Raw genomic sequence first — 20,239 nt, 5'->3', positions numbered from 1 at the left:
TGTCTGGAGCACCCACCGCTTAGGGAGATGCCCACGTGGAGCCCAGAGACCCTGCCTGGCCACCACTGGACCCAGCGCCATCACCGGGCAGGGCTGCCACCGCTCCCCGCCCACGGCCAGCACCTGGGCTCCCTGCTCTCGCTTCCCTGCCCCCAGCCGCCCGTGTCCTCAGAGGCATTAGCTGCCAGGTGGACAGCGGTCCTGAGCCCGAAGCAGTGAAGCCCTCTAGCTGCCAAGTCCCAGCTGGCCAGGGTCCATGGGAGGTGCCCAGACTGCCCGGCCCCCTCTCACGTGTGCGTCTCTGCAGGTTTGTGATCCTGTCTGTGGTGCTCTTCGGCCTGGTCTACAACCCAAACGAGGCCTGCTCCCTCAACCTGGTGGACCACGGCCGCGGCTACCTAGGCATCCTGCTGAGCTGCATGATCGCTGAGATGGCCATCATCTGGCTGAGCATGCGCGGGGGCATCCTCTACACGGAGCCCCGCGAATCCATGCAGTACGTGCTCTACGTGCGCCTGGGTAAGGGCCACCCGCCGTGGGTGGGGGCTGCTCCAGACCACCCCCACCTCCACCCTCCTCCTTGTGCTCCACCACTGAGTCGGCTAGCATTTGTGGGGCACATGCGATGGGCCAGGCCCTGGGCCAGCACCAGGGTCCAGCCGCGAACCAGCAGACTTACTGGGCTTGTGTTCTAGACCAGGGGTGGGCAGACTGCAGCCCGAGGGCCACATCCAGCCTGCCGTCTGTTTTTGTAAATAAAGTTTTATTGGAACCAAGCCACACTCATTCACTGATGTACTCACTGTCTCTGGCTGCTCGGGCACAGTGCGGCAGAGCTGAGTAGTCAGGACAGAGAAGAGGACCCGCAAAGTCTAAAATATTTACTCTGGCCCTTACAGGGGAAGTTTGTTGTCCCCTGTTCTAGGCCAAGCACCTCTAGCTTCTGCTACTTTGAAATCCTCCCCCAAAGAGAGCCCCCCTTCCCCGGAAGCCCCTCAGGGGTCCGGATCAGCTCCCTGGAGGGCCTGCCTGTGTCTTCTTTCCAGGCTCGGATTCCAACCACTCCTCCCCATCTTTCCTACGCGTGCTTCCAGGAGCTGTGCTAAGCCCTTCCCCTTGTTAGCTGAGGGAGGAGCCATTATTGGTCTCCCTTTACAGATGAGGAATCTGGGGGCCCCCCTCCCCGGGGGGGTTAATAACTCCCTCAGGGTCACATGGCGTGTGTGTGTGTGTGTGTGTGTGTGTGTGTGTGTCAGAGCTGAGATTTGAACCCAGGTTGTCTGTCTCCTAAGCCCGGCCTCTCAGCTGCCTCGGGCACTGCCTCTGGAGCTGGGTCCTCTAAGGCTGCCCTGTGCCCCCAGCCCCCTGGCCTGAGCAGCAGCTGCTGCCCGCAGGGGCCCCTCCCTCCTCCTGCCCCAAGTGCTGGAGCCTCCTTCTGGGAAATAGCAGTCTCCGTGAGATGAACCCTCTCTCATCTAATTCTCCGCAGTCCTGTAACGCAGACGTTGTCACCCCATTTTACAGATGAGGAAGCGGAGGCCCAGGGAGATTAGGTAACTTGCCTAAGATACGTCTGATAGCAGAGTTCATGGACATAAGTCTAAAATCCTGAAAGAAAAGAGAAATGCCTCTTCATCATCCACCCCTGCGCTCACCCTCTCGGGGAGGTGTCGGGGGGCCTGAGGACACTTACACTAGAACAGGTGGTGGGTGCGTCGGAGCAGGATGGAGCGGTGGTGGGACAGCCGCGCTCCCTGGGCCCTACCTGCCACGAGGCCTGTGCCGGGGGCGGGGGGCGGGCGGGGGTCTGGTGCCCCTGCTGCCGAGGGGCCAGGCAGAGGCTCCGGGGCCCTTCCCGGGCAGGCCGACCGTGGCCGTCCTTCAGCCTGGCCCCTGCTCTCCTCGCAGCCATCCTGGTGATCGAGTTCATCTATGCCATCGTGGGTATCGTCTGGCTCACTCAGTACTACACCTCCTGCAACGACCTCACTGCCAAGAATGTCACCCTCGGTATGTCAGCCAGCCCCAGTGGTGGCCGGGACAGGGTCAGTTCAGAGAGGACGAAGCTCAGGCACCTCCCAAGGGGGACGGTTGCTGTGAGGATGCCGGGCAGGATGGTGGCTGAGGCTGTGGGCTTCCTCCCGAGCTCGGCCACCCGCCCTCAGGGGAACCTGCTGTGGAGGGGTGGGCAACAGTGGAGGGCCCCTCAGCTCCTCACTGGAAACCCCCAGAGCTGCCTGCTCCATACCCAGGCTGGGCCTTGGGGTCATGGCTCAGCACGGGGCAACCAGGTGGCCAGAGGCTGGGGTCAGGGGCTTCTGAGCCTTGCTCTTGGGCGCCAGAAGCGGATGATGATAGGGAGGCGCCAGGGCCCCTTTCCGCAGAGCAGGTGAGCCAGGGAGGTCCCCGCCAGCACCTCCACCTCTTGCTTCCCACTGCTGCCCTGCAGGGATGGTCGTCTGCAACTGGGTGGTCATCCTCAGTGTCTGCATCACCGTCCTCTGCGTCTTCGACCCCACGGGCCGCACCTTTGTCAAGCTGAGAGCCACCAAGAGGCGGCAGCGCAACCTCCGGACCTACAACCTCCGGTGAGTGGGCCGGGCGGGCGGGCAGCCCCCTAGGAGATTTGCGGGCAGGTGGGCAGAGCTGGCCCCCGTGCCTCCCAAACCATGTATCAGCTTGTGGGAGCCATGGGCATTGGTGACAGTCTTAGCCTCCCCCGGCCTCAGTTTCCTGGTCTGTAAAGTGGGAATCGTGACTGCTCAGACTGCAGCCGTGAGATTTAAATAAAACAAGCGCAGAGCGGTTGATGTTCTGCTCGCACATTTGGTACGTGCTCAGTCAGTGCGGCCATCGTGCCCATTGGCACCATCTTCAGTGCTGTTAACCATGCGGTCATCACAGCAGGACGCACGCCCGAGCCAAGCCAAGCACGTGGGGCTGCTTGAGGGGGCTGTTAGCATCATCCCTGCAACACAGACAGAGCTGGGACTTGCCCAAGTGACACAGCTGGGATATGGTGGGGCTCGGCTCCAGCCCAGGCGGTCTGGCTTTAGGACCCTTGCTCTTTTTTTTTTTAAAGATTTTATTTATTTATTTATTTATAAAGATTTTATTTATTTATTTGACAGAGAGAGACACAATGAGAGAGGGAACACAAGCAGGGGGAGTGGGAGAGGGAGAAACAGGCTTCCCACTGAGCAGGGAGCCTGATGCGGGGCTCGATCCCAGGACCCTGGGATCATGACCTGAGCCGAAGGCAGACGCTTAACGACTGAGCCACCCAGGCGCCCCAAGATTTTATTTATTATTTGAGAGAGAGAGACAGCACAAGTGGGGAGGAGAGGGAGAAGCAGACTCCCCGATGGGGGGCTTGACCCCAGGACCCTGGGATCATGACCTGAGCTGAAGGCAGGCGCCTAACTGACTGAGCTACCCAGGCGCCCCTAGGGCCCTTGCTCTTAACCACTAGGCTGGGCTGCCTCTAGGATTAAGGGGGCTGGAGAAGGTTAATCAAGGAAGGCTTCCTGGAGGAGGTAAGTTTTGCATGATGTTATGAGGGAAGGGGAATGCTGTGCCATGGTAAAGAAAATGAGAGAATCCAGGGTCACAGGAATTCCTGTTTAGTGAAAGAAAAAGATGGGCGGGGTGGGGTGGGGGCTTCGGCGGGAGGGGGCATGGAGCTTCTACTATGACTTAGGCCCTGCCATGAGTCCTTTCCCACCATCAGCCCATTCAGTCCTTTTGCCGACCCTGGTGTCCTTAGGAGACCCATTCTACAGATGCGGAGTCCAAGTTCTGGAGAGGGCAGGTCACTTGCTGCAGGTCACGCTGACGGGGAGCAGACCTGGCACTCCATCCCCAGGGCAGGGGAGTCAGGAGCCCTCGGCCAGGCCAGCGGGTTGCCCAGGCCCCCAGGCCCAGTGGGAATTCTCCTCACCCCACCCTCCTGCACCTCTGCTTTCAGCTCCTCTCAGGCCCTCCACGTCAGCTCGGCAGATCGGCCAGAGCCACACCCGCGCCTGGGCTGGCCATCTCCCAGCCCAAAATACCAGGTCTTGGATCCAGGGCCCTGGAGCCTGTTCTCCCTCCTGGCGTAGCAAGCCACCACCACCCGTCCCATTTTGCTCATTCTGAGCATACGCCCCCACCTGACCTGGTTTCTAGGCTTCTGGGGCCCTGGGAAAAAATCTCCCCTCCCTGACTCTGGGTAATTGCCTTTGGGGCCCAGGGAAGCCAGCGCCTTTGCAGCTGGGGGCTGTCGTTTTAATTAGAAAGTTTTCCTGCAGTTTCGGGCCCTGTGGGGGTGAGTGAGAGGCCTCAGAGCTCACAGGCTCTGACCTGTTGCATCTTCTCCAGCTCTCTGCAGGGGTCAGGAGGGCAGCCTAGGCTGCGGCTTGGTTAATGTGACCACCTCTTGGGCTTGTCTCCACTGGCCCTCCCTCAGCTCTGAAAACATCAGTTTTTCTAACAAGGACATTTTCAAACCTGCCTGCCCTTCATCCACTTCCAGGTTTGGGGACGCACACAGACCCCCCCGTGCCACACTGATAGGTTGTTTTAGCATCTCTGGAAGTCAGGAAGCTGTTTAAGTCCCGGGCCCTCTCTCCTGCTGATGAAATCTGGTAGGGGTGGGGAGATGGGTTCTTCCCAGCACTGCTCCCTGGGAGCCTCGACCTTGGATCTTTGCAGGGGCGTCTGCATTCCCAGAGGGGTGCTGGGTCCATGTACTTGCTGTCCAGCTTCACTATCTGCCTGTGCTGGTCTCTGCAGCCTAACTGATGCATTAGGCCAAACCTTTCCCTGGCTCCATCTGCCTCCTGGTGGGCATAAGGGGTAGTGCAGTAAAGCGTACAGTCAGCACTTGATCAGCCAGAGGCCTGGCAGGAAATATGCTTTGAATGTTTAAAAGCCCATTAGATTAGAAAGGGTTAAAGAATGTGATGCTCTGGGATCCCGGCTTGCCAGCATGCTGTCCCTCTATCAAGCCCCTGGCAGGGGGATGTTGCTTTATGATGTAAGGCTGCCCAAGTCCCTTAGAGCTCGTAGATTCCAGAAGCAGCAGTTTCCTTGTATCCTTCTTACGCTCTCCTAACTCCTCCTCTAGTCCTGGAAAGCCCTGTGGCCTTCCCTGTCCTTGTGGCCCACTGCCTTATGGAACTAGGGCTGTAGGAAGCAGCGCTTTGCTGCAGAGGGAAGCCAGAGGGCTCAGGAAGGAGGGCCTGGCCTGTCGCTCCTGATGGATACTAAGTGCCTTGCAAGCATTCGGGGTCACCGTGCCTTCCCCTACTGACCACTAAGCATCAGCATCTGCAGGGACCAGAGGGAGGGGAGGGCACATGTCACGAAAGCAAACCAGCCTCTTCTTGCTCAGTCTGGAAGCTTACATATTTAATGTTGCGTCTCTTAAATTTATGCTCAAAACACATCGATTTCGGGGCACCTGGGTGGCTCAATTGGTTAAGCGTCTGCCTTCAACTCAGGTCATGATCTCAAGGTCCTGGGATCAAGCCCCACATTGGGCTCCCTGTTCAGCAGGGGAGTCTGCTTCTCCCTCCTCCTCTCCCTCTGCCTCTCCTCATGTGCTCTCTCACTCACTCTCTCTTGCAAATAAAAATAAATAAAATCTTTAAAAACAGAACAAACAAAAAACCACACCGAGTTCTGGGCACCCAGCATTGGAAGGGCCTCTGTGGATAATCGGCCAGCCGCTCTGCCCTTGGGTGTGGACTGCTGGATACCCTGACTCACCATCAGAGCAGCTAGACACGTTGGGGCTGGGGCTGGGGGCGGGAATGGACAGGCGCCAGCCATGCAGATGAAAGGCGGGGGCCCTTGTCCCCTCTAAAGTAACAGACCCAAGGAGTTGGGAGATGCAGAGCCTCATGTGCCCCTTAAATTTCCCCCAAGTACAGAAAGTGCTGGGTATCTGAAATCCTTTCCAAGGGGAAGCAAGTCTGTCCTACAGGTCTGCTCTGGTGAGTTGGCTAAGAGGCCCAGCTACAGTGTCCCGGGGCTCTTAGTTTGAGCCGTTGGACACCTGAGCCACAGAGCGGCCCCCAGTTTGGGCTCCCACCTCTGAAGCCCGCTGGGCATGCTGGTGTTCAGTCTGCCAGAAGCTGGGAGCATGGCCAACCGTAGGCCATCTTAGGCCAGCAGGGTCCCCCCAGGGGACCCTGGCCAGGCCCAGGCCTGTTCTCTCCTAGACCCCCTGCTGGAGAGCCCTCTGGTGGGTCAGGGCCACCCTGTTCCCCTCGCATCTGGTCCCGCCCCCTGACCTCACACATACCAACTCTGTCCTCTTGCAGGCATCGCTTGGAGGAGGGTCAGGCCACCAGCTGGTCGCGCCGGCTCAAGGTGTTCCTGTGCTGCACTCGGACGAAGGACTCCCAGTCAGTAAGTACCGGGACGTCGCTTCCCTCCGGCACACACCCGGCCGCCAGCCACTGAGGGGCCGCCAGTCCTCGGCACAGCCGGTGGGGCAGGGCTGCCAGAAGGGCGCTGGGTTTTGAGCAGGAGCAAGGTGAGGACCTGGTATCCACTGACCAGCTGACTCCCTCCTGCATGTGAGATGGCCGATCCCTGGCTTTGTCGAGGGGACGGAAAGGTTTCAAGACCTTTCATCCACCCCCTTGCAACTTAGAGTAGTTTAGGAGAGGAGACACTAAACAAGCAGGGTGACCTGAAAGCACAGAAAAGCAGCGTGTCACCAGCTGCAAAGGCCTCTGGAAGATCCGTCGCAGCTGTCAGGCGCCGAGCCCAGACGCGCGCAGCAAGCCTCCGGGCCTGGTGCTCGGAAGAGCAGCCTGAGGGGCCTGGTGCTGCCGAAGCAAGGCCGGCTCAGTGGAGGGCAGCCCCTGGGGGGGAGGTAGGGCCCCTGGGGTCCTCGAGACAGACCCCCCATGCCAGCAGGGCCCTTAGAGACCATCTAGTGTCCCCCCACCCCCCGCCCCTCGTTTTTCAGATCAGACAGCTGAGGCCCAGAGAGGTGGTGTGACTTGCTCAGCGTCCCACAGCTAGTTAGTGGCAGAACCAGTGAGGTCAGGAGACCACTCCTCCCTGAGCCAGACAGCAAGTGCCCTCCATGGAGCCACCGGAAGCCTGAGTGGCTCCTGCCCTCCAGCAGCCCCTGGTGAGCTGTAGAGTGAGTAATCAGGTATAAGAAAGCCCCCCTCTCCCCGGAGGTTCCCGGGTGGGCGGGGATCCCCCCCATGGGCCTCTCTGGGGGGTCGAGGGGGATGCACCCAGCCCTCCTGGGCACATGGCAGAGTTGGGGCTGATGTTAGGGCACTGCGGGGAGGGGTGGCCCAGGATCTGGGTCCCGTCAAACACTGGGGATCAGGTCCAGCCCAGAGCACGTTTTGATCCCTCTGTACCTCTGGCTTCAACTCTGAATTGAGTGCCAATGTGAAGAAGCAGGGCATTCATATACAGGTTCGTATTTCTAGATCTGGCAGTGGGGGCCCCTCGCAGGGCAGTCAGCCGGAGCCGACTAGTAGCTAGCGTCGTTTGGCCTCATTAGGCCTTTGAGTTTGCAACCCCCGATTTTTGTTCTCTTACAAATGCCGGGCACTCAAGGGTGAAACCCAGCGAGAACCACTTGCCGTGAGTTTGCTCTCATCGCAGCGCCACCCCCCCAACAGGTTAGGGAAGAGGTTCCCGACTCCCACGCGGACCGAGGCGGGGAGGATGCCGAGCGCAGGGACGGGCGGGGCTGCCTTTGGATGTGCACCTCCTGCCTCCTGCCCTGGGCTCGGGCTGGCCCGAGAACCAGGCTTGCGGGGAAGCCAGAGGGGCCACAGGCCCAGCGTCCTCACCCTTATCCAGGCACATCGTGAGGGTCCCTGAGCCGGCAGCTGTGGGCAGGTGGGGGAGGGGGCCTGCCACCCCCCCACCCCGGAGGCTCGGCCCTTAGGAGGCCTTTCCAGGTCACAGCTGCTGGGAGGTGGGAAGCAACTCAGTGTGGGGAGGCAGCAGTCAGGAGCTCAGTTTGGGCTTCTCTGCTAGAGAGAAAGGCGGAGGAGAAACACGCCGGGCTGAGCAGGCCTTGATTCCTAGTGGCTGGGGAAAGAACAGGAAATGGCTCACGTTGGCATTTGTGCGTGGTGGGCGGTGACGGTGAGTGCCGTAGGAGCTTCGAGGACAGGAGAGGGCCGGGAGGTGGAGGCCGGACAAGGCTCGGTGCCTGTCGCAGACAGCTCTGGCCACGTCTGCGGGGTTCCAGAGCCCAGGCCAGGGCCCTCGGGGTCACGGCTGCAGAGGGCCAGGCGGGGGTGGGCGAGCTGGCCCTGGGCCCGGAGCAGGGCCCCAGCCCCGGGGGATTCACGCCTGGTCTCTCACCCTCTCTCCCGCTCCCCTGCCCCGCCTCCCGCCCACCCCCGGACCTCACAGGACGCCTACTCAGAAATCGCCTACCTCTTTGCCGAGTTTTTCCGAGACCTCGACATCGTGCCGTCCGACATCATTGCTGGCCTGGTGCTGCTTCGGCAGCGACAGCGGGCCAAGCGCAACGCCGTGCTGGACGAGGTGGGCGCCACCCTCCTCCGGGCCTCCCCCCGCCGCCCTGCTCCCAGGGTCCCTCCGGTCACCCCCTGGTGCCAGCTCCCCTCCTGGCTCTGGCTTGAGGGACGTCCCTCTGCTGGGCCAGCCGCCGTGGGCTTCTAACCACGTGGCCCTCGTGAATAACGATGCTCAGCGCCTCGGCCCTTCGCACTTGCCTCCATCCCACCCCCCCAACGCCCCGATCCCAGCCGGGACCTCCCAGCATCCCCTACAAAGCACGTTACCCTCAGCCTGGGCAGGAATGTCCCTGGGGCAGCGGGGGGGTGTTTGATGCTTTTGGTGGAAAGAGAGCAGTGGACATGTGAGGAGACCTCAGATTTGGGGAAACTGGCTGGGTCATGGAAGAGCTAGAAACCACACCCTCGTTTGGGCGTTCAGGCCCTTGGGAAGCAGGCAGGGTCAGAGCCTAGGGGGCTGGACCCCCTTTCTCAGCCATGCCCCCTGGATCTGGGACAGCCACCTTCACACCCCGGTTTTGCAGGCGAACAATGACATTTTGACCTTCCTGTCTGGGATGCCAGTGACCAGAAACACCAAGTATCTCGACCTCAAGAACTCGGTGAGTCAGACCCCCTGCCCCGGGTCCCTCGCCCTCTGCTGGGGCGGCCTGAGCGGGCCACCTGCCCACTGCCCCAACGGCATGGGCAGCACCTCCTCCTCTGTGGGTCCCCCTGCAGCTCCCCACGTAGCCTCCCTCCTCAGTTCACACCCCTTCCTCCTGAGGACCGCCCCCATCATGCTGGTCCCACGGTCAAAACCCTGGAATCGGCTTCACCACACTCAGAATGTTCGGTCCTGGCCTCTTGAGATCCTAAAGTGCTTCCCAGGCATGCGCGGCTTACACGGTTGCTACTCTGTTCTCCTAAGAGGCAGCACGACGTAGTACCGCACTGCTTACGGAACCTCTTCCAGGCTTCTGTACTAGAGCCCCAGTGTTTCACAGGTAAAGGTGGGGCCGGTCCCGTGGCCAGGGGAGCCCCTGCACCACCACAAGGGTCCTGGGCTGCCCAGGCCGACGCTGCAGCTGGCAGCCTCAGGAGCAAACCGATTTGGGGGTGCTTCAGCTCTGCCACTGTTGCTGTGACCTTGAGCAAGTCCTCCGTCCCCTCTGAGCCCGTTCCTGAGTGGGTAATGATGCTGGGCATACCTTCCCCCCAGAGCTCTAGTGGGGAGGAAATGAGCCATTCTGAGTCCAGTTCCGCAGTCGGGACCGACTCGAAAGGATTCCTCCCTTGTATCTAGATCCCCTAGAAAAGCCTCCAGTCCCCGTCTGTCCCCACTGCCCAAAGTAGCTGCGTGTATCCCCTCTGAAAATGGCCCGCCCGCAGCAGGTGCCCCGCCTGGCCTCGCTTACCTGGGTCGCCCCGGGCTCTCTCGCCATGTGAGGGGGGGGCAGAGGCAGGCCGCAAAGCCTTGAGGTGCTGGGGTCCCTGCCTGCCACTTGGCAGAGCCTGCCAGCGCCCCGCCCTCCAGCCGGAGCCGAGCTCCGACACACGGAGAGGATAATTACCTTCTCTAGCTCATTCCTAAAGAGCAGACAGAGCTGGCCCGGGGATGGTTCCACCCCTCTGGGCTCTTATTAAGGAGCTACCTATTTCACTTCAGAAGATGACTAATCACCCTCTTTAACTTTTACAAGGTGACTAATTCCCCCTAAGTGCAGGAGCCCTCCGGCGCCTGGCACTCCCGGGACACTGGAAGCCGCTTAGCTGGGACACCTGTGTCTCCTGTCTCCTTCCAGCGCATTGGGCTGATAATTACAATAGCCACCGGCCTCAGATGCTGGGTTTCAAACTGGCGCCTTTCTCTGCAGAGATCCCAATCTGCTCCAGACATCCATGGGGAGCCTGTGACTTGCCCAGTCAAACTGGAGTCTCCCCATATTTGCAGACAAAGAACTTGCGGGCTGAGAGAGTGTTGCTGATTTGTCAGGTCACCCAGCGTCTACAGGGCCAGCCCTACTGCTCAAGGCCCGGACACCCCCAGCTGGAGGGCAGGGCCCAGGGCCTCTGAGGGTTAAACTTCCCTTCCCAGGCCTGATTGCTAAGGCGGGTGATGGCCACTCACGCCTCCCCCTCACTTCCCTTCTCTGGAAAACAGGCAAAGAAATCGATCCAGTGCTCCGAGTGGTTTTCTGTCCCCAAATCATTAATTTGGAGGTTGGAGCATCAGGACAGGCCCCAGGAGGCTTCGTGCCCTGGTTGCATGGAGATAATTAGGGAAATGGAATTATCATCTGGAGGAGCAGTCCTTCCTCCAAGGCGGGAGCACGGTGGGCTTGCAGTCCCTGGGGAGGTCAGGAGGGCCGCTCCCTCCTCCATCCAGGGGAGCCCTTGGGCCTAGAGGCTGTAGGCCGGAAGGGTGAGAGGTGACCACCTCCCCCTGCTTTCTTCCAGCAAGAGATGCTCCGCTACAAAGAGGTCTGTTACTACATGCTCTTCGCCCTGGCCGCCTATGGGTGGCCCATGTACCTGATGCGGAAGCCAGCCTGTGGCCTCTGCCGCCTGGCGCGGTCCTGCTCGTGAGTACCCCTGTCCCGTCCTTCCGGCCGGCCAGCGTGTGTGGGCGAGCAGCGGTCCTGAGGCTGGGCCAGCCTGGGGGAGACTCTCCCCCACCTCCGTGGTCTGTGGCCTGCGTGGCTTCTCTTCCACACCGCCTCTGGGCTTCGGCCTCTCTAGGTCTGCATTATCCTTAGGCAGGGAAGAGCGTGGGCTCTGGAATCACACAGTATTTGGTTTGAATCCAGATGTTGTCGCTGGCAGCCATGGGCGAGTCGGCCTACCTCCGCAAGTCTCAGTTTCCTTATCTGTAAAGTGGGGATGGCCATACCTACCTCCTGGAGTTGGTTTGAGAGGATTGAATGAGGGTTGCCCAGCATCGGACCCTGCTGGCTCCCTTCTCCTCCCGCCCCTCTCTGCCTCGCTCCCCTCTGCCTACGTCTTTCTTCTCCTGCTCCTGTCCTGTGGTCTGCCTTTCTGAAAGAAGGGACTTTCCTAGTAGAGGCCCAGTCCATGGAGGCCTCTGGAAGGGCGTCAAGAAGGCCCTTTAGTGAAAGACTTTGACCCTCTTCACAGGGATTGGGCAAGCACCTGCCCCAGACCTGCCCACAAGCCAACCCTGGGCACCAGTGGACTCTGCTTTCCCAACTGGGCCAGAGAAGGGCACAGCTCCAGGAGGGGCCCTTCCCCGTTGGTGTCTGCACCTTCAGCCTGGCCCAGACAGAAGGAGGACAGGTCCCTGGCTCCCTCGTCTGGAAAGGCTGACCTTCTGTCTGTGACACCCCTGCCCTTGGGGTAGCCACACCCCTCCTGCGCTGCCCTTCCTTTCTGCAGAAGGCTGGGTGGCCCTTGGGACCCTGTTCTCCCATCCCCAGTGACTCACCGAGTGAGTGGACCAGGCACCCCATGCCCCCTCCCACAGCTGGCGTTCCTTCCAGCATCCTTGGGAGTCCCTGCCACTGCTGAGAAGCTTCTCCAAATGAGCACCAGACCAGGAGCCTCGAGCCCTGGGCTCTGACAGGCTCTGCTCCGTTACTCATTGGCGGGGGGGGGGACATCGCCACCTGGTGCCTGTCCCGCCTGCCCATGGGGTATTTGAGAAGCCAGGGAGTCGCTGGCAGGCTGGGCCCTCGGGGGGATGTGCAGACAGGAGGGATGCTTTGTCAGCTCCTCAGGGCTGCGAGGAGAAAGCCCAGGTGTATGTCCCTGAAGGCCACATTGTGGTGTCCACATGCCAGCTGAGGCTGCAGAGAGGAGGCAGCTCCCTGGGAGCAGGAGTCTGGCCCCCAGACCCGGGCCGGCCCCCACTTGGCCCTGCAGTCGGGGGAGGGCTCCCCCCATGTGCCTTGAGGTGGTCGCCCACCACAGGCCCCGTGGCTTCCCAGACTCGGCTGGACCCTGAGTTTTCCCAGCGAGGCCTCTCCTCATTGGGAAGTGGGTAACAGTCCCTTAGGCGCTGCTTGGGTGAGGACAAACCTCTCAGCATCCCCGAAATTCAGGACTCTTCACAAAATCTCAGCTGTCCTCTCCAGACAGGGAGCCCCCAGGGGCCTGGTGTTCTGGCTCACGGCTCCAAGGCCCCATCTGTTGGCTGCTGGCTCCCTCTGGCGGCCTGAGGAGCCGCTGCACCCCGAGCAGCGTGCCCCCCTCAGACGCTCCGCTGTTCATTTGGGAGACGCCTCTGTGTGTCTGGTGCTGGGCACGTGGCTGCACACGGGGCCGAGCAGCCCCGGCCCTGGGGAGCCGTTGCCGGGGGGAGACGCAGACAGTACACAGACAAGGACGCGGAGCCTCTAGGACCAGAGGCACGCTTGGGAGAGAAATAAAGGGGGTGTTGTCCGGCCGGGGAACACTGGCAGGGGGCTGGCTGGGCTAGAGGGGCCGTCCAAGGTGGACCTCACCATGACAGACATTTGAGCAGAGGCCCGAAGGAAGTGAGGAGTCCGGTTGGGCAGCCTGGCCAGTGCATCCGAGGTGGGCAGGAGGGCCAGCAGGGCCCGAGGGAGGTCGGAGGCAGCGAGCCAGGGAACCGGGCCAGATGGGGCAGCGCCGGTGACCCTCGCAAGGACTCTGGCTCTTACACTGGACGGGAAGGGCATCGCTGTCGGGTTTCGAGTGAAGCGACGCGGCTCGACTTAGATCTTAGGGGGTCGCTCTGGCTGCCAATGGAGAACGTCGAGGGCAAGAGTAGACGAGGGAGGCCCGTCAGGAGGCCACCGTGACGCTCTGAGGCAGAGGTGATGGTGGAAGGGGGGCATCTGGGGGCCCGGAGCAGGTCAGGCGGTTCGGGAGCTCAGAGGCGGGAGACGGGTGAGGAGCTAGGGAGGAGAGAAGGGCGCAGCTATGGCAGAGGACGGGCCCAGGGAGGCCGCCAGTGAGGGGGCAGCGATGGAGGGATGAGGCGGGGAGAGCGGTGCGGGGAGAGGGAGAGGCCCACCGGGTCCCCTGCCGCCAGGAGGCCGAGTAGGGCGAGGACTGTGGGACCTCTGGGGGGCGCTCCAGAGAGGCTGGCAGGGACAGGTGCTCTGGGGTCTCTGAGCCCCTGCCCCCCCCCCGCCAGGTGCTGCCTGTGCCCCGCGCGGCCCCGCTTTGCCCCAGGAGTCACCATCGAGGAGGACAACTGCTGTGGCTGCAATGCCATTGCCATCCGGCGCCACTTCCTGGACGAGAACATGACCGCGGTGGACATCGTGTACACCTCCTGCCATGACGCGGTGAGGGGCCACGCCGGCCCACGTGCAGCGCCCCCCAGCCCCCAGCCTTTGTCCTCGGTGGGCCTTGGGACCTGTCCCCTCCCCCCAGCCAGGCCTGCACCCCCCTGGGGCTAGGGAGTGGTCCCCGACCCGCACCGTGGGGGAGGGGGCGGGGGACTCAACAGCGAGGCCCTGGGGAGGGGGCGCCGGTCCCTGCAGGCTCCGCAGGCAGGACGGCAGCTCTCAGGTGGCCTGAGCTGGAGGGGAGCCTACAGGGAGCCCCGGCAGCCTTGCAGGGGCCCAGGGAGCTGGTTCCTTGGCCAGGAGACCTGTGTAGGTCACTCCCCGAGTCTGGCCCCATCCCAGGGCCACTTGGCTCATGAGCCCCCCTTATCCTAGGTCTACGAGACCCCCTTCTATGTGGCAGTGGACCACGACAAGAAGAAGGTGGTGATCAGTATCCGGGGAACCCTTTCCCCCAAGGTATGCTGTGTGTGGCTCCCAGCCCACCCCTCACGGCCCCTGAGGGGTGTCCGCCTCCCCCTTCCTGTCCCCACCCCAGCCCTCACCTGTCCTCTCTCTCCACAAGGATGCCCTGACAGACCTGACCGGTGACGCCGAGCGCCTCCCCGTGGAGGGGCACCATGGCACCTGGCTGGGGCACAAGGTACTGCTCCTTCCCGGCCCCCGAGGCCCCTTGCCTCCTCTCCTCCCTTGCCAGCACACACACCTGTCCTGCTGTCGGGGTGGGGGGTCCTCCCTGCTTGCTGGGCCCCCAGGGAGAGATGGGTCAGAGGAGCATGGATTCATCTAGAAGATCCACTGTGGCCCACCCACTGGGACCCCCACCGTCCTTCCTGGCCCAGATCCTGCCCCAGAAGAGCCTGAAGAGGCAGCTGGGAAGAGACTGGTTTCCGTGAGACACACAACTCTTCTGAGCCTCAGTTTTGTCATCTGTGAAATGGAAATGATGTGATAAAGTGTCCACCAGCCCCCACAGCCAGGTTGTTAGGAGGGCCAAAGAGGAAATAGTTGGGACAGGATTGGTGAGATTCCAGTCATGGTTTTGCTGGTCTCTGAAAGACCTCCCTCCCGGGGCGCCTAGGCTACAGCCTGTTAAGCGTCTGATTCTTTTGGTTTTTTTTAAATATTTTTTGTTTTTCTTTTTTAAAGATTTTATTTATTTCAGAGAGAGAGAGAGCACGCACATGAGCAGGGGGAGGGGCAGAGGGAGAGGGAGAAGCAGACTCCCCACTGAGTAGGGAGCCCGATGCGGGGCTCGATCCCAGGACCCGGGATCATGACCTGAGCTGAAGGCAGACGCTTAACTGACTGAGCCACCCAGGTGCCCCCAAGCATCTGATCCTTAGTTTCAGCTCAAGTCATGATCTCAGGGTCGTGAGACCAAGCCCTGTGTCCAGCTCCACACTCAGCACAGAGTCTGCTTAAGACTCTCCCTCTCCTTCTGCCCCTACTCCCTGCGTGCTCTCTCTCTCTCTCAAAATAAATAATCTTTAAAAAAAAAAAAAAAAAGATAAAAGACCTCCCTCCCCATGACACCCACCTCTGTCCCTCCTTGTCCAGGGAATGGTCCTCTCGGCTGAGTACATCAAGAAGAAGCTGGAGCAGGAGATGGTCCTGTCCCAGGCCTTTGGGCGAGACCTGGTGAGGCATTTTCCCTGGCACTGAGCCCTGGCCATGCCGACTCTGCCTCCCCCAAAACAGCCCTGGGGGCAGGGTGCGTGCATGGTGGAGCCCCCCTACACCGCACAAGCCAGGCTCCTACACTCCCCTTTGATGCCTGGCTCGCAGCCCCCTCCTCACTTGCTCAGTCCCTCTCCCGCCTCTGACCCCTTCCTCTCTCGTACCAGCATTTCTTGGGCCTCCCTGCCCAGCCCCCCCAGTTATGAGCACCTGCTCCATGCCAGGCACTGGGGGCACGAAGATGGTTCTGGTCAGGGCCTTCAAAATATAGAGCAGGCCACAAAGAAAAATAATTCCAGAGCCCATAGGAAGGGTGTTGCTCTGGTTGGGGCAATCCGGATCCTACCCAGCCCCTGCTCCCCGGGCAGGCAGCCCCCAAGGTGCTCCAACCACCCTTCCCAAAGCCAAGCAGTCCCTGGCCTCAGGAGACCCCAGTCTAGTAGCTGGGGCACAGAAACAGGGGCAGGTGAACCAATGATTATTCTAGAAGATAATCTCCGTAGAATGTACACAATTACAGTAGAGTATAATCACCATATAGAAAGGTCTTCCATGCGTATAGACACAGCGTCTAGGAGGGAGTAAGTCTCTCCTGGAAAATCAGGAGGGGCTTCTCCAAGGAGGTACTCTGAACAAGGTTTTGAAAGGTGAGTGGGAGTTTATTAGAAGAGTCTCCCCAGGAAGTTGCTCTGTGCGAGTCTAGCTTGGCTCTTCCGCTGCCTCAGTGACCATGCCACGCACACCCCGTGTCAGGACTCTGGGAAGACCCCTCTGCCTGCCCGGTATCAGCTGTAGTCCAGACAATCCGTGGGGCAGGGCTCTCAGACTTCTCCTGGTTTTCAGGGCCGAGGAACGAAACACTATGGCCTGATTGTGGTGGGCCACTCCCTGGGTGCAGGCACCGCGGCCATCCTCTCCTTCCTGCTGCGCCCCCAGTACCCTACCCTCAAGTGCTTTGCCTACTCCCCACCAGGAGGCCTGCTGAGGTGAGCAGCCCGGGGCCTGAGCTGCCTGGGGTTGATGGGGGCTAAAGGCCTGGGAGCTGGCCTGGGCAGGCTGCCTTCTGGTCACATGGGGGCCTGGAAATGGCCTGGTAAGTGGAGGGAGGGGTGCTCTGTCAAATGCCAGGCAGACCCCAGGATCTGCACCCCGCAAAGCCTCACGGGCAGGAAAGGTGCGACCAGGAGCACGCAGCCCAGCCTGGCACCTGTGAGCTCCCCAGAGGGCCTTGAACCAAAACATGAACCCCAGGAATGCTGGAGCAGGGCCCCCTCACCACCCCTGCCTTAGCAACCCCTGGCTTCCTTTGCAGCGAGGACGCCATGGAGTACTCCAAGGAATTTGTGACGGCCGTGGTTCTGGGCAAAGATCTTGTCCCCAGGCGAGTTGCAAGTCACAAGTCGCTCCCTCTCACCACCATCCTGGCCAGCTATTCCTGCCTCCTTGGGACCTCTCCCTCAGATTCCCATCTCCCCAGGGAATCCCAGAGCCCCCAGAGTCCCCAGAGCGAGAGGACAGGTGGCCCCACCCTGCCTGAGCTGTGGACTCACCCCTGCCCACCCATCCCACCCCATGATACCGACGGCGTGGTCTTCTCCTTTCTGTGGCTGCCATGGGCCTGCCCCTCTGCCCCCACACACCACACCCCTCCCAGTCCCCGGCCCGGCCAGGCTGACACCCGGCTTGCTTCCTTCCCCAGGATCGGCCTCTCCCAGCTGGAAGGCTTCCGCAGACAGCTCCTAGACGTTCTACAGCGAAGCACCAAGCCCAAAGTGAGTCCCCCGCCCCTCAACCCACTTGGGCATGCTGGGCTTGCACAAAGCACAAGAGAGCCCAGCCATGTGAGGCCAGGCTCGATGTGGCTGATGTCACGGGAACCCCGGGCCATCAAACTCTCAGCACCTCCACACTCATCTTGTCTCCCCTATGGCCTGTCGTTGTACAGAGGGGGAAACCGAGGCCCAGAGTGGGTAAGGGACTTGCTTTTGCTCACACAAGCTGTCAGGACTGGGACCAAGGGCTCCTGAGTGCCAGCCCTGTCACCCAGAGCTGCCTAAAGTCAGGAAAAAGCAGGCCCAAGGCTCAAACTCGAGGTGCTTCGAGTTCGTGACAGGAAGGCCTCTGCCGAGCCCGCTGCGGTTCCCCAGACTCCACGAGTCCTGATGCCACCGCCGGAGGGGGTCTGGGTGCAGTTTGTTCTGATGCTCCGCTGGGGCTAAGGAGAGGCTCAGCCCTGCCTCATCCCTTATCAGGTCTCCAAGCACACGGGGGGCTCTTCCTGTGCCGAGCCAGCCTCAGCGTGCCAGGCGGGCGTGGGTGCTGTGGCCAGGTACCCCGAGGCAGGCAGGAAGGGGCCAACCTGAACCAGCATGTCTTCTCTGACCCCCGGCCCCACCCCACTCATCATCTCCGCCCAGTTTGGACTGTTCCCAGCCTTGGTGCCCATGACCTTCTGGCAGGCAGGGCCCTGGGCCAGGCACCAGGTGGCAGGGGTGGGCAGGGCAGCAAAGCCTTAGGGGGCCATGTCTACCTGCAGGAGCCTGGTTCTGGGAGGCAGAACTGCTCCTATCGGACCCAGGCCTGCGCGCTCGTCAGGCCCGGGAGGTGGGTGGCTGGGGGCCAACCCAGACGTGGCCAGGCCTCGTAGATGCAGCTGGACTGAACTTCGGGGTCTGCTCTGTCTCTGATGCGGGACATGACCCAGAACAAGTCCCTTCCTTTGCTGGGCTGTTTCCCCATCCTCTAGATAAGGAGTTGACTGGTCTTCCAGCCCCTTTCTAGCCCTGAAATTCAACACTGTCATGTCATCTGTCCTTGGCATCTTTTTGGCCATTGTGGCCACCATATGCCTCAGCCACTGCCTCTTCAAGTGGGCACTGTTCTTCCCTCTGCCCCATGGCCATCCATCCCAGCTCCCACCTGTCACCCCTGAGCCCCCTTCTGAGGCCTCTCCTGCCGCTGCCCACCAGCCAGCCCTGGTCAGCTCTGTGCCCATCTCCCCCCCGACCCTGCACAGTGGCGAATTATCGTGGGGGCCACCAAATGTATCCCCAAGTCGGAGCTGCCTGAGGAGGTCGAGGTGGCCACCCTCGCCAGCACACGGCTCTGGACCCACCCCAGCGACCTGACCATCGCCCTGTCCGCCAGCACCCCTCTCTACCCACCCGGCCGCATCATCCACGTGGTCCACAACCACCCAGCAGAGCAGTGCTGGTAGGTGCTGCCTGCGACCCTGGGTCAGCTGGGAGGCAGCAGTGGCCAGGGGCGTGGGGGACGGGGCTGGCCTTGCTTAGCCGACCCCTGGGACTGTGGGCAGAGGCGGGGAGAGGATTGCCCAGGACACTCATGGCAGGGTTGCCCTATCCTTGGGCCGTGGAAGTAGAACAAAAGAGCAGAGCAGGACCCCAGGCTCCTCTCTGGACAGTCCCAGCCTTTGTTCCCAGTGCCAGGCCTTCCCTGGTGTCCCCCAGGGTAGCTCTCCCCACTTATGGTCCATTTAAAAGTGGATGCCCTGGGGGGTCCCCCTGAGGCCCTGGCCAGCTCCCACCTCAGTTGTATGGCATCCCCTCTGGAATTAGTGGGCAGCATTTGTGAGCAGGGCTGGGGCGGGGGTGGGAGAGATAAACGGGCCAGCAGTACATAGACTTCTCCCACTTCAGGCTCTTTCAGAGGGTGGGGCCTGAACCCTCTGTCCCAGTGACAAAAGGCTTGTGAGCTGGGCCTTGCCCAGGGTGGAGCAGGTGTGGCCCAGGCCACGAGCAGGTAGTAGGCTATGTAAGGACTGTGGCTTAGGCCCATTTGGCATCAACGTTCCTGGCCGGGGGCGGGGGAGGGTAAGGGCTTCGGGTGAGGCCAGAGCAGGGAGCCCAGGGACCTGGGGGCCGGAGCCAGGCTGCCACCCACCCTCAGCTTCCCTCCGGCCCCTATGCCCCCCCAGCTGCTGTGAGCAGGAGGAGCCCACGTACTTTGCCATCTGGGGCGACAACAAGGCCTTCAACGAAGTGATCATCTCGCCGGCCATGCTGCATGAGCACCTCCCCTATGTGGTCATGGAGGGGCTCAACAAGGTGAGCCCCCGGGGCATCCTGGGCAGGGACGCCTCATCAGAGCCCTGCAGTGCCCTGTTGGCCAGGTCTCCGTCCCCGTAGGACAGGCAAAGGTGCGGATGCTCAAGAGAAGTGAGCCAGAACTTGCCTTTTGGTCCCCACACCTCTGCTGTCCACATCGCTATGTGGGCCCCATGGCGGGGAGGGGTCTGGGAGTCTCCCAGGGACCTGGCCCATGACAGATGCACAGCCGAGCAGGGGCACCCTCAGCCATCATGTGGCCACGGAAAGGCTGACCATAGGGAAGGAGAACACCAGCTTGGTCCATCTGCAGGGCAAGGCATGATTGCAGGGCCAGTCCCAGGCCGTCCTGGTGGAGCAGGGACCTGGGCTGGAGGTGGGGGGCAGGAGTGGGGCCCGGCCGACCCCATGAGGCTCTGGCCTGAGAGGCTTGGCCTGCTGCCCCGCCCCCACATGTGATTGTCACCCCTCCACCACCGCCACCAGCTTGCCCGACCTGTCCCCAGGTGCTGGAGAACTACAACAAGGGGAAGACGGCCCTGCTCTCCGCTGCTAAGGTCATGGTGAGCCCCACTGAGGTGGACCTGACTCCCGAGCTCATCTTCCAACAGCAGCCGCTGCCAACGGGGCCACCCGTGCCTGCTGGCCTTGCCCTGGAGCTGCCCGCCGCGGACCACCGAAATAGCGTCAGGTGAGCCCTGCCTGCGCAGCCCCA

At 61.5% G+C, this 20,239-nt stretch overlaps 1 protein-coding gene across 6 annotated transcripts in view; it reads left to right on the top strand.

Moving 5' to 3' along the window:
* DAGLA (diacylglycerol lipase alpha) overlaps nucleotides 1–20,239 on the top strand; it is a 62,069-nt gene that overhangs the window by 36,918 nt on the left and 4,912 nt on the right. For 3 of the 6 annotated variants that reach the window (XM_064576334.1, XM_064576335.1, XM_064576333.1), the window contains 17 exons: nucleotides 308–519; nucleotides 1,909–2,010; nucleotides 2,450–2,588; nucleotides 6,309–6,396; nucleotides 8,392–8,526; nucleotides 9,044–9,121; nucleotides 10,959–11,083; nucleotides 13,621–13,831; nucleotides 14,153–14,236; nucleotides 14,343–14,420; nucleotides 15,338–15,418; nucleotides 16,301–16,443; nucleotides 16,770–16,838; nucleotides 17,157–17,229; nucleotides 18,474–18,670; nucleotides 19,395–19,524; nucleotides 20,031–20,215. In XM_064576334.1, coding sequence (XP_064432404.1) covers nucleotides 308–519; nucleotides 1,909–2,010; nucleotides 2,450–2,588; nucleotides 6,309–6,396; nucleotides 8,392–8,526; nucleotides 9,044–9,121; nucleotides 10,959–11,083; nucleotides 13,621–13,831; nucleotides 14,153–14,236; nucleotides 14,343–14,420; nucleotides 15,338–15,418; nucleotides 16,301–16,443; nucleotides 16,770–16,838; nucleotides 17,157–17,229; nucleotides 18,474–18,670; nucleotides 19,395–19,524; nucleotides 20,031–20,215 — 2,130 coding nt within the window. Of the gene's footprint in view, nucleotides 1–307; nucleotides 520–1,489; nucleotides 1,554–1,908; nucleotides 2,011–2,449; nucleotides 2,589–6,308; nucleotides 6,397–8,391; nucleotides 8,527–9,043; nucleotides 9,122–10,958; nucleotides 11,084–13,620; nucleotides 13,832–14,152; nucleotides 14,237–14,342; nucleotides 14,421–15,337; nucleotides 15,419–16,300; nucleotides 16,444–16,769; nucleotides 16,839–17,156; nucleotides 17,230–18,473; nucleotides 18,671–19,394; nucleotides 19,525–20,030; nucleotides 20,216–20,239 lie in introns of those variants that run through there. The other 3 variants (XM_064576337.1, XM_045893546.3, XM_064576336.1) reach the window with 3 other exon arrangements.

Source organism: Mirounga angustirostris, unplaced genomic scaffold (assembly GCF_029215605.1).
Source record: "Mirounga angustirostris isolate CCGP_5_RB_7025 unplaced genomic scaffold, mMirAng1.0.hap1 SCAF_13, whole genome shotgun sequence".
Classification (NCBI taxonomy): Eukaryota; Metazoa; Chordata; class Mammalia; order Carnivora; family Phocidae; genus Mirounga; species Mirounga angustirostris.
This window is presented reverse-complemented; position numbering and strand designations above follow the sequence as displayed.